The 12772-nt window shown below is 39.6% G+C and overlaps 1 protein-coding gene across 5 annotated transcripts in view; it reads right to left on the bottom strand.

Moving 5' to 3' along the window:
- Positions 1-12772, bottom strand: part of LOC108718775 (MAGUK p55 subfamily member 7) — a 215484-nt gene that overhangs the window by 31286 nt on the left and 171426 nt on the right. For all 5 annotated transcript variants that reach the window (XM_041565831.1, XM_041565832.1, XM_041565833.1 and 2 more), the window contains one exon: positions 509-679. In XM_041565831.1, coding sequence (XP_041421765.1) covers positions 509-679 — 171 coding nt within the window. The remainder of the gene's footprint in view (positions 1-508; positions 680-12772) is intronic.

The raw sequence follows: 12772 nt of genomic DNA, 5'->3' as shown, positions 1-12772 counted from the left end.
TATTTTAAATAAATCTAGTGGAAAAGTCTAAAAAGGAGAGCACTAATTATTTCCATCTCACCAGTCGTTTCTGTGGCCATCTCCATGCTTTTGAAGAGATTACTGCGGAGTGTTGTTGAGAAAAATATCCCTAAATCCAAGCTTTTGCTCGGCACTGGCTAAAGATAACTTTAAGTGTTGGGAAAACGTTCCCACTTTATTATGTTAAGATTGGGTTTCGACACCTAATCATATTTTTAAGTAGAATAAACAGGGCGCGTCTAGAGTTACTGCTTATCAGTTGAGGGCTCTTATTTGTGGTTTAGTCAACAACTTTCAAGCTACAATGTGACATTCTGTTGGCTGTACTACTACCCAAACCTGCCGTGATCCAACGTTAAATACCTGACACGGAAACATGCTAGAAAATTATTAGCAGATGCAATAACACACATTTGACATCACAGGAGGAGCTCGGAGCGAGCCAGCTTCGTCAGAAAACAGGTCTTACGCAAAGTTCTGTACTCACCGACCAAGACGACCAGTCTGTATTTGTCATTAGGCTGCCGCTGATACAATGCCACTTCTTCATAGGTCGGAACATCTGCTGTATCGTACTGGTCGCTCTTCTTACATTCGTACATAAATTTATTTGTTTTTCTGTCTTTCCTGCTGAGACGAAAACTTCTTCTAAACCCAGCTGAAATGAAAACACATTTTGGAGATCAAATCGCTGGAAGGCTGGATGCTGTTGCTCTGTCCAGGCAATCCTATTGCCGAAATATCATGTTCATAAATATTTTAACAAACGTTAACAGCACAGAAATCATTGCGGGCTAACGCAATAAATATAACCCTGACTGCTTTTACTTATGTACAGTTTAAAGGCACCCACTGAGCTGTGAGTTATTCATGGCCTGAGCTGAGATAAATCCCAGACAGCGAGAGAAAAACAAGACTTTAGGTATGGATAGTCTGTCTGTAGAATCATGAAGCTTAAGGGCTCTTACACACGGGTGTTTTGAGCTGCGCTCCCTGCGTTCCGGTTTCATGCGTTCAGCAGCAGGGGAGTAAACGCACGCCATTACTGTCAAGGGGGCAGTATTCACACTGACGCATGTAAGCGCCGAACGCAGGTTGAGACGCAGCATGTTGCATTTTACCTGCGTTCAGCGCTTACATGCGTCTGTGTGAGTACAGCCCCCTTGACAGTAATGGCGTGCGTTTACTCCTGCGCTCCCCTGCGGCTGAAGGCTTGAAACCGGAACGCTGGGGAGCGCAGCTCAAAACGCCATGTCTAAGGGCCCTTACATAATAAAGTTTCATCAGTTTAGGTCCCTTTCTAATACAATGAAACAGCCATGCACAATGTAACCCATAAAAACATATATATCAGCACAAACATTGCCCTATGAAGACAAAAGCACCATGGGATATTTTAACTGAGCTTCACAAAACATACAACGCTGAGTAAAACATATAAAAAGTACCCCAGTTGGGCCAAGCATCTAATAGAGGAGTAATGTTATTGGTATAGGATCTATAATCCAGAATGCCCAGGACCTGGAGTTTTCTGGATAAGGAATCTTCCTGTAATTTGAATCACCAAGTCTACTACAAAATCATGTAAACATTAAATAAACCCAATAGGCTGGTTTTGCTTCCAATAATGATTAATTATAACTTCGTTGGGATCAAGTACAAGCTACTGTTTTATTATTAAAGAGGAAATCGTTTTTAAAAATTATTTGCTTAAGTGTATGGGAGATGGTTTATCCCTAATTTGAAGCTTTCTGGATAATGGGTTTCTGCAGGCCCAGATTTGTGGCAAGGCCACATAGGCCCGGGCCTAGGGCGGCAAAATCTGAGGGGCGGCATGCCCAGCTGATTTCTGGGGAGCACTGGGGACGCGCAGCTCCCCAGTGCTCCTGCGCTTGCTCACGTGCGCTTGGAAAGAGGGGGTAGTGCAGGCACTAGGACCGCACGACCCAGGGGCGCAAGGACCGCACAAAATAAAGGCACGGCTTAGGGGTAGCTAACAAGGAAATCTGGCCCTGGGTTTCTGGATAAGAGATCCCATGCCTATATAAAGTTATGATGTCACACCTGTAAAAACAAGGTATAATTGCAAGTAAGATGTAATAGGGCAATACAATAAGGATATAAGAATGAAACTTCATATCATGTAATATATAAACACAACACATGGATAAAGGGACAGCTTGTCCCCATGTGCCCAATGTACACTGCCCAGCATCAGCTCAACTCAACTCAAAAGAGTGCCACCCTCCCCTTGGAGTATCTGTTCTTCTTCACCCAACAGCTCACTTAGAAGTCTAAGGGGGATATTTATTAACGTTTGAGTTGTGTTTTCTACGACTATTCCAGTTTATTTTTTTGTTCTAAAGTCACATTTTTCGAAGTTTTAGTAAACCCCAACCCTGGAAGTAGCTCGAATCCGAAAATACACCATCAAAAACCTGTCAAGGTCATATAGGAGTCAATGGCAGAGCTTCCCTTGAACCATTTGAAGATGTTAATAGTCTTCATGATGTTCAAGTTTTTTTTAGAAGAGTTTTGGCCAAAAACTTGATCGATTCGAGTTTCCCCCGGCAGTACTCGATCAATTAGAATTTTTGGGTTGTTAACTCCGAACGCTGATTCGCGTTTTAACCATTCAAGTTTTTTTTTTAAAATTAGAAACCATTCGAGTTGCGAGTAGGGATGGGTGAATTTGACCCGATTTGTTTCGACAAAAATTTGGCGCTGCAAACGCCCAATTAAAGTCTATGGGCGTTAAAAACAATTTTGACGCACGGCGATATTTTTTGGATGCACATATTTTTTTTGGACGCACAACGCCATACAAGTCTATGGGTGTTATTTTCTGCGGTGAAACAAGGTGAAAAAATGTGCCCATCCCTAGTTGTGAGTTCATTCGAAGTATATAAAACTCTAAAATTTGACCTTTCAGAAATAACCCCCTAAATGTCTAATCAGACATTGCCATCTGTCTATAATACACAAGTACCATGAATAATATTGTATGAGGCCCCGACATGTGCCTATTATACCACACTGGAAATGATGGAAGGCCAGAGCCCGCATTGGAAGGGGTGTGAAAGTTTATATATGAGGAGAGGTGGTAACTGTGGCTCTCCATAGCTACCACACACCCTACCTATAACATTTAGGGATGCACCGAATTCACTATTTTGGATTTGGCTGAACCCCCGAATCCTTTGCAAAAGATTCGGCTAGATACCGAACCCCTGAATCCTAATTTGCATTTGCAAATTAGGGGTGGGAAGGGGAAAACATATTTTACTTCCTCGTTTTGTGTCACGCAATTTCCCTCCCCGCCCCTAATTGCATATGCAAATTAGGATTCAGGTTCGGCCGGGCAGGGTGCATCCCCAATAACATTTAACACAATCTGTCCTTTCATCTAGACTTTTGCCCAAGAAGACCCCCCCCCGAGATGCTGGAGGATCAGGCAAATGACCCCTCTGCCATACCCAAAATCCAGCCTGGTCTAGCACTGCCAATGAAGAGCTGAGACACCGCGATTTCTGTTTACCTTCAGACTGACTACATCTTGGCAATTAAATATATTCCAAATGTGGATGAACAAGTGCACTTTGTAATTTGAATTTGATTGCTTTTTAAATTTGCCATGATCATGTCAGAGATGAATTTCTTCTGGAAGCAGCACAAGATGGATTCTAATCCTGCTAGCGAGCCACCGCCATGCTGCAGCTCTTACGCGCTCCCTTGTGTTCCAGCTTGGAGCACATCCCTCTCTTATGTAATGTCTGAGCCCTTCCAACTTGGCAGGAATTACAGGCTTTATATATAATTACAGTACAGGTCCAACAAGGAACACATCAACATTTGTGTATCTTAATTCGCCCCAGGTTATATGAAATGCCTAAAGGAAAACTACACCTTATTCACATATCATTTCCATTCCCTCCATTAGCCCTTACAGGGAGATGTTCAGATAGGAGTCAACATTTAGTATTACATTGACACTTATATACTGATGAAATCTGCAGTTGGTGTTTGTGGATTTTAAATACCTGGCCTTTCTATGCTGCCTCTTTCTAACCTGAAATGCTAAATTCTATATGGTTGCTGGGGTTATCGATGTCTAGCAACAAGAAAGCTAAATTAAAGGAATTAATTTCGAATTGTATGATTCAAACTATTTTATCGTACGATCGTACGATTTTCCTTAGAATACAAAAAAACTTAGAAATATGCTCTGGAAGGTCCCCATAGGCTAACATAGCACTTTGGCAGGTTTCGCGAAGTATTGAAGTCGAAGTTTTTTTAAAGAGACAGTACTTTGATTATCGAATGGTTGAATAGTCGAACGATTATACTTTCAATCGAAGGTCGAAGTAGCCTATTCGATGGTCGAAGTATCCAAAAATACAATCACTTGGGGTGCCTAACATTTGGCACTCCCAAGTGGATGAAGACTTTCCTTCTCCTTTAAAGGGATTCCTCATTGTATATTTACTTATTTATATAATTATCTGGAAGATCATCCTCATATCCCATCCCGTCCCCTTCACAAAGGACCCAAAGTATAAATCCTTTGCTATTTACCCCACCCACAGCATGGAACCCTTTGCCAATAACACTCTGAGAGGCATCGTCACTGTATATTTTAAATTCCGACTCATAAAACATCTGTTCACCCAGGCTTTATAATTACAATAAGAAGCATCTCTTTAATCATGAATGTATTAAGTGCCTTGAGTCCCATGGGAGAATAGCGCTATAAAAATGTTACAGGATCTGTTATCCAGAAGGTTCCAAATTATGCAAAGGTGGTCTCCCATTATATTCACATTTTTCTCTGTAATAATAAAACAGTAGCTTGTACTCGATCCCAACTAAGATATAATTAATCCTTATTGAAAGCAAAACCAGCCTATTGGGTTTATTTAATGTTTACAGGATTTTTTAGTAGAAGATCCAAATTACAGATCCTTTATCTGGAAACCCCAGGTCTCGAGCATTCTGGATAACAGGTCCCACACCTGTATTATTTTAAGGGTATACATCAGCATTTCAGGAGACAAGACAGTTATTTTAGCTTAAGTAAACCTGCATGAAACAGTCTTTATGAATGTATTGATTTGTAACATTCTTCTACATACTGTAACATTCACTGAATCAAACAGTAATAGTAATATTTCCTAGAGCATGGGAAACCATGTGCAAGTCATGCTGTTTCATTGCCCTGCAATACTGTAACTGTCGTTAATTCTAAGTGCCACAGTAGGAGTACAGATAGGCCCAATGTGCCCTGTTAAGTCCATGTGTTTAAGACACATCTGTGCTTATCTAACATGTTTTAAGCATTACGGGGGAACTTTATTCCAAGGGCTAAGAAAGGTTTCACATAGAGCAGCACTTCTTAAAGGAGATTTCTTATAGACAAGAGCAGAAAAACTGTTTTTTTTTCCGGAAGTAAACTTAGCCCTCTGCCTACGTGGGAACCGCCCCAGTGGTTTTACGAGAGCTGGTTTTATCTCCGGAACAGGCACTTTTAGAAAATGACCCTTTTGAGGGTTCAGTGTCCTTTTCAGTCCTGCCCTACAAAACAAAGAATGTCTTACAAATCTGATTTGGTTCTTGGAGGACAGAAAAGGGGTCCTGCTTAAATGTTTATATAATGAGGCAGATGAATAGTAATTTAGCATTTCCTGTTCCCCCCCCCCAGCTTCTATAAAAGTGCTACTGACTTGACACATCATACAGTATTAGTCTTGATATGTGGTACATACCATCATTTCATCCACTCTATACTTCTACACTAACTTTGATCCAACCAGTTCATCCACTCTATTTTGCTGCACTGACATAGATCCTAACAGTTTGTCCACAATATATCGGCTACACTAATAAGGATCCAATCAGTTAATTTACTCCATATTTATACACTAATATGGATCCAATCAGTTAATTTACTCCATATTTATATACTAATATGGATCCAATCAGTTCATCCACTCTATTTTGCTACACTGACATAGATCCTAATAAACAATATATCTGCTACACTTATATGGATCCAATCAGTTCATCCACACTATAACTGCTAAACTAATATGGATCCAATCAGATAATCCACTCTATATTGCTACATGAATATGGATCCAATCAGTTAATCCACTCTAAATTGCTAAACTAATATGGATCCAATCAGTTCATCCACTCTTTATTGCTACACTAATATGGATCCAATCAGTTCATCTACCCTATAACGGCTACACTCCAATCAGTTCATCCACTCTATAATGCTACACGTATATGGATCCAATCAGTTCATCCACCTTATACTGCTACACTAACACAGATCCTATCAGTTCATCCACACTATAACTGCTAAACTAATATGGATCCAATCAGATAATCCACTCTATATTGCTACATGAATATGGATCCAATCAGTTAATCCACTCTAAGTTGCTAAACTAATATGGATCCAAGCAGTTCATCCACTCTTTATTGCTACACTAATATGGATCCAATCAGTTCATCTACCCTATAACGGCTACACTCCAATCAGTTCATCCACTCTATAATGCTACACGTATATGGATCCAATCAGTTCATCCACCTTATACTGCTACACTAACACAGATCCTATCAGTTCATCCACACTATAACTGCTAAACTAATATGGATCCAATCAGATAATCCACTCTATATTGCTACATGAATATGGATCCAATTAGTTCATCCACTCTATGTTGCTAAACTAATATGGATCCAATCAGTTCATCCACTCTTTATTGCTTCACTAATATGGATCCAATCAGTTCATCCATAACTGCTACACTAACATGGATACTTTCAATTAATCCACAATATATTGCTACACTAATATGGATCCTTTAAATTCATTCACTCCATCTCACTATAGGCAGGAGCCTATAAATAATAAACAATGCAACAATGTCAGTAACTTAACATGTATAATACAGGTATGGGATCCTTTATCTGGAAACCTGTTATCCAGAAAGTTCTGAATTACGGGAAGGCCATCTTACTCAGACTCCATTTTATCCAAATAATCCAATTTTTTAAATTATTTCCATTTTCTATGTAATAATAAAACAGTAGCTTGTACTTGATTCAAGTTCCAATCCATATTGGAAGCAAAACCAGCCTATTGGATTTATTTAATGTTTACATGATTTTCTAGAAGACTTAAGGTATGAAGATCTAAATTATGGAAAGATCTGTTATCTGGAAAACCCCAGGTGCCATTCATTCTGGATAACAGGTCCCATATCTTTTTTAATTTTCTATCTTCCTGCATTAAGCGCTGGTATACTGAACTATATAATAAATAGGCCAGAATGATATAACCTCTCAACAAACAGAGTCACAAGAGCCAAGGAATGAAAGAGATAAGCCAAGTCTTGGGAATTACACATAGAAACTTTGTTTTAAAAAAAAGTATAAACAATTTGTAAATACTTCCTATAGAAATCTAACGGTATTTGGGCTGTATTGAAGCCAAGGTCACGATTTTCCATGATTTATGACATATTTGCTCTGCATATGCAAATGATACTCTTGACATGGGGAATCAAATCATCTACAAACACGACTTCAACTGAATGTGGACATTAATATTCCATTTAACTTTAATCTAGGCTGCGATTAGGGAAACACAAACCATGCCTTGTATCTGGACATCAAATGACTAAATCCGCTAAGGATTAATGGACTTTGTAACAATCAATTCTGTAAATCCACTAACTGAATTTATTTTCACAGTCATTTTAACACAGTGAAGCCATTCGGGTGCTGTCGGTGTCTATTGCTCCCAGTTAGTCTGCAGACTCCACTTGTTCACGGGCTGAGTCCCAGCTGGAAGATTTCACTGGGGTTAATCTCTGGATATGAATTCCTAATATACAGTAATTCCTAATAAGAAAACATATGACAATAAACAGATGACATTCATCTGCACAAAAGCCTCTTATGAAGCTGCCTCACAACTGTTTGGATAATCACTTGTGACACACACCAAAACCATTTCGCTCAGTAACCAGATCATTTTCTTCTAATAATTAAACAAATTCCTTAAAAAGGTAATAGAATGAGTTCTTTCAAGATGAGAAATAGCAGGAATACAGAAATTCCTGGGTCCTGCTATGGTTTTGGGGGGGTATTTGGAAGGATTATATGTTTGCACATCAAAAAGTAGCAAGAAGATGAGATCTTTGAAAAAATATTGTACGTCATTGCGGGTCATTAAAAAACATTTGTATGACAAATTCGGAACACTGAGGCTTCTCTATTTGGAGCTTCGGGAACAAAAAAAGGAAATTTTAGAAAAGAAAACAAGTTCAGCACAGAAATTGCTTAGATTTCCTGTTTTCCCTCGCTTGTAAAACCTCAAACCCAGAACGAGCAACTTTCCTCAACCTCAACTATGCATAGAACATTGACTTGGTCGGGCATGTTACCCACAGAGGATAAACTGTGTGTTCATAAAGAGAATGGATAAAAAAAAAAACATTAGGCAGCAATAAATAAGCCTGTATTTTATGTACTTAAACTAGCAGCCTCCACTACTCTCTCCGCCACTGTATTCCCTACACAACACAAACTTAAAGCAACATCAGTGATAGAAAGTCACTTGCAAAACTAAGGTTGTTCTATCAAAGATGCCTGATGGTGGGTTTCACAAGTTGGGGTGCATGGAGGTGTCTGGCCAGGCAAAATACGGGTAGACAGCGTCGAACTGGGGAGTCCAGGGCCCACCGTTACTGCTGCTTCAGGGACCCACACTCCCATGGGCTCCCTGCCGCAACACAACCCCTCTCCACCCCCTCCAGGGGTGTTTCTATACCCCTTGCCACCCTGAGGCGGTCTTCCCTTTATCGCAAGTTGAGGGGGGGGGCTTTGTGCAGAGAGCACAACTGCACTAGAATAGCCAGAATTCTTATTTAAAAATTGTAATTTGGGCTCTTAAAAGTTACCAGGAGCGGCTTTTTGCCACCCCTGGTAACTTGCGATCTACTGCCCCTAAGCCGAGTTTCTGAACTCACCTGATGGCAGGAGTGCCACTGTGCACCCCCATGCATACCTTATTTTATCTTGTTGCTGCGACAATCGGGCCAGGGTGGGTATAAGGCTGCAGCACCCTGGGCCAGGAGCAGGTCTGCATCATCGATCCCACCAGGTTTTTTTCCACTCCCCAGCAAACCCAATCCGACCTTGCATTTAAAGGAGGGGTTCATGCGGTTTCTCCCTGACAGTAATTATTCATATTCCTTCATAATAGAAATCCATCACTGAACTTCAAAAGAGCTGCAGAAGCACATGTAGGTAGACATGTTTGCATTCGACATTTGGTAAAGAAAGTTCTCTGTCTATTATTATGAGAACAAGTTTACCTGTGTATGGGCACTCGGACTAGCCCACCTGACCAATAATTTGTTGAAAATCGGCCACATATTGATTAGATTGGTTTACAAATCTCACTGGGGAGATGACCACATTGGTTCGTTGATGCAGTCCTCAGCTCAACATCCTATATCTCCGTCATCCTGATCCAATCATCAGTCTGATATTGCCCACCTTAAGGTGAGCATATTGGGGAATGATACACTTGTTTCATGACCTCCATAAATGAGTAGATCTTTCAAAGTTTGGGATAGTTTTACACTGGTGATAATGTTGGTGATAATGTTGGATCCCTCTCCTGCACAGAGGCCAATATTATTAAGTTTGACAGAGCACAGAGAGGTCCAAAACATTGCCATTTTTACATATGTATGCGGGCTGAATATTGCACTTATTACTATACAAGCTACTGGAGTATAGGCAAGATTTTATTTTTATATTGATACAGTTTTAAAGGGAAGATCTGGCCATCTTCTTTACAAATACCTTCATGCACTTTTTTAATTACTCGTGTTTCTTAGAATAAAATGGACTATAACTGTTCTCTTACATTTATTCTGAGAGGGGTGGTTCGCGTTTAAATTCACTTTTGGTATGATCTACAGTACACATTCATATTCTTAGACAACTTGCAAATGTTTTTCATATTTTTTGTGGTCCTTGAATAATTAAGCCTTTTTATTAACAGCTCTCTAGTATGGAACTTCAGCAGCTATCTGGTTGGTAGGGTCCAGTTTACCCTACCAAGAAGGCTGTGGTTTAAATGAAAGACTGGAAGACGAATATGAAAGGCCAGAATAGAGAGAAGAGTAATAAAAGGTAATAATAACAATACAATTGTAGCATCACAGAGCAATAGGTTTTTTTTTTGCTGCAGGTGTCAGTGAGCCCAATTTGAAAGATAGAGAGATGTAAGAAAAGGAGACAACAATTCAAAACACCTATAATTGGAAAGATTCTAAAAAGAGGACATTCTATACATACTAGGTGTTACCTTAAAGGTAAACAACCTCTTTAAGTTATTTCCTACAAAGCAAAAAAAAAAACAGTTTAAATCATAGTATTACTGGGCCCCACAACAAATTATTTCTCAGGCCCCCAAAATGTCTAGAGGTTGATCTGTTTTACCAATATGTATTGAAATTGTATATGCTTCCTTTGTAGTCTGCTTCCTTTGTAGTTACACCCCTTATAGTATCCCTTTTAAGTTGGCCCTATACATTAAAGGAGAAGGAAAGGCAAAAAGTAAGTAAGCTTTATCAGAAAGGTCTATATAAACACACCAGTAAACCCTCAAAGTAATGCTGCTCTGAGTCCTCTGTTAAAAGAAACACAACATTTCTTTCCCTCTATTGTGTACACATGGGCTTCTGTATCAGACTTCCTGTTTTCAGCATAAACCTCCAGGGCTTGGGCTTGAGCATGCTCAGTTTGCTCCTCTCCCCCTCCCTCCTCCCATCTCTGCTGTAATCTGAGCTCAGAGCTGTAAGTAAACAGGGAGAGACTCAGGCAGGAAATGATGTCACACCAAGTTTATATGGCAGCTGCTATCGTAAACAAACAGAGACAGTGTCTACAGCTGTTTACTCAGGTATGGTAAAGCATTCTGCAGAATAAGAATAAATATAGCATTTAACCTTGCACTATTGTGGCTAATCTGTTGCCAATAAACTGTTTTGGAGCTTTCCTTCTCCTTTAAGAGCTTGCCAAACTAGTGGATCGTTACCCCATGTGCAGGGCCAAATTGGGCTGATCTAATCATTTGGCCAACAATTAAATAATAACAGAGGCCTTTTTAAAAATTGTATTTGTCCTTAGAGATGCCTTTTTATATGAATGCAGAATAAGAGAGAATTTCATGTTCTACAGCTTTTCTTCTGCAGTTTTCTTGACTCTTTGGACCCTGTGATTCCTTTGTTTCCCCGCTGCTGTTCTTCCATGTAACAGTGTGGGTTGAAATGGCCTCACCTACAGTTTATTCACCTTTTTGTGAACTTCATCTCATAGACTTGTTCTTGTCTGTGCCAGAGAAGAGTTTATTGTGTGTTTTGTAATTTTCTTCCCAACTTAGAACTCCTTGAACATTTTCTAAGCTCCCTGCCAAAGTATTCCACCTCATTTTCCAGAACAAGATGCACTTTGGACCATTACACTGCAAGCATGATCTTTTGAGGTCAGCTGTAATCCTTACCTGTGTAAGTACTTGTTCTACATTGTGGGCTTTTCTTTGTGTTACTAAAAGAAGTGAGAAAGGGCTCTGAAGTGCACCAGTCCATGTAGTGAATACACGCATACCTTCCCTCTGCTTTACATCTACTTTATTGCTCTGTTCTGGGAAGGTAGGCAATTCCCAGAGCAGTTTCTTTTCCAGAGCACTTTAGCACAAGGTTGAATCAGTAAGAATCCAGGGTATTTTAAAGAAGCCCTTTAAGTAATGAACAATATAAATCCAGCACTTAAAATTGCCAATACACAAATATAAAAGTAAGAGGGAAAAAAGGTAAATGACCCTTAATGCCAGTTCCAGCACTCACATTAATCATTATCTTAGTCAATAAAAACCACAACCTGCTGCACATTCAGTTCTGGATGTTCCCTTTATATATTCAATATAATTCAAGAAGAAAATGGTCAGAAGATGAGCATATTGGTGAGCCTGAGGGTTACTCTCAGTGTTAAAGGGCCAGTAACAATAGAAAATGCCAATATACTTTCTGTAATGTTCACTTAGGGGCTGATTCACTATGGGTCGAATATCGAGGGTTAATTAACCCTCGATATTCGACTAGCAATTGAAATCCTTCGACTTCGAATATCGAAGTCGAAGGATTTAGCGCAAATTCTGCGATCGCACGATCGAAGGATTATTCCTTTGATCGAACGATTAAATCCTTCGAATCGAACGATTCGAAGGATTTTAATCCAACGATCGAAGGAATATCTTTCGATCAAAAAAACTTAGGCAAGCCTATGGGGACCTTCCCCATAGGCTAACATTGACTTCGGTAGCTTTTATCTGCCGAACTAGGAGGTCGAAGTTTTTTTTTAAAGAGACAGTACTTCGACTCTTGAATGGTCGAATAGTCGAAACGATTTTTAGTTAGAATCCTTCGATTCGAAGTCGTAGTCGAAGTAGCCCATTCGATGGTCAAAGTAGCCCAAAAAAACCTTCGAAATTCAAAGTTTTTTTACTTCGAATCCTTCACTCGAATTTAGCGAATCAGCCCCTTAATCTGAACTTTTCCATATTCTACCAGATTTTTGTGAAGGTATATTTCTATTCCAAAATGAGTGCACCCGTAGGGTTTTATAAGTATAATGGCATGAATATTATTATCTAAAGGTC

Source organism: Xenopus laevis, chromosome 6L (genome assembly GCF_017654675.1).
Source record: "Xenopus laevis strain J_2021 chromosome 6L, Xenopus_laevis_v10.1, whole genome shotgun sequence".
NCBI classification, from domain to species: Eukaryota; Metazoa; Chordata; class Amphibia; order Anura; family Pipidae; genus Xenopus; species Xenopus laevis.
This window is presented reverse-complemented; position numbering and strand designations above follow the sequence as displayed.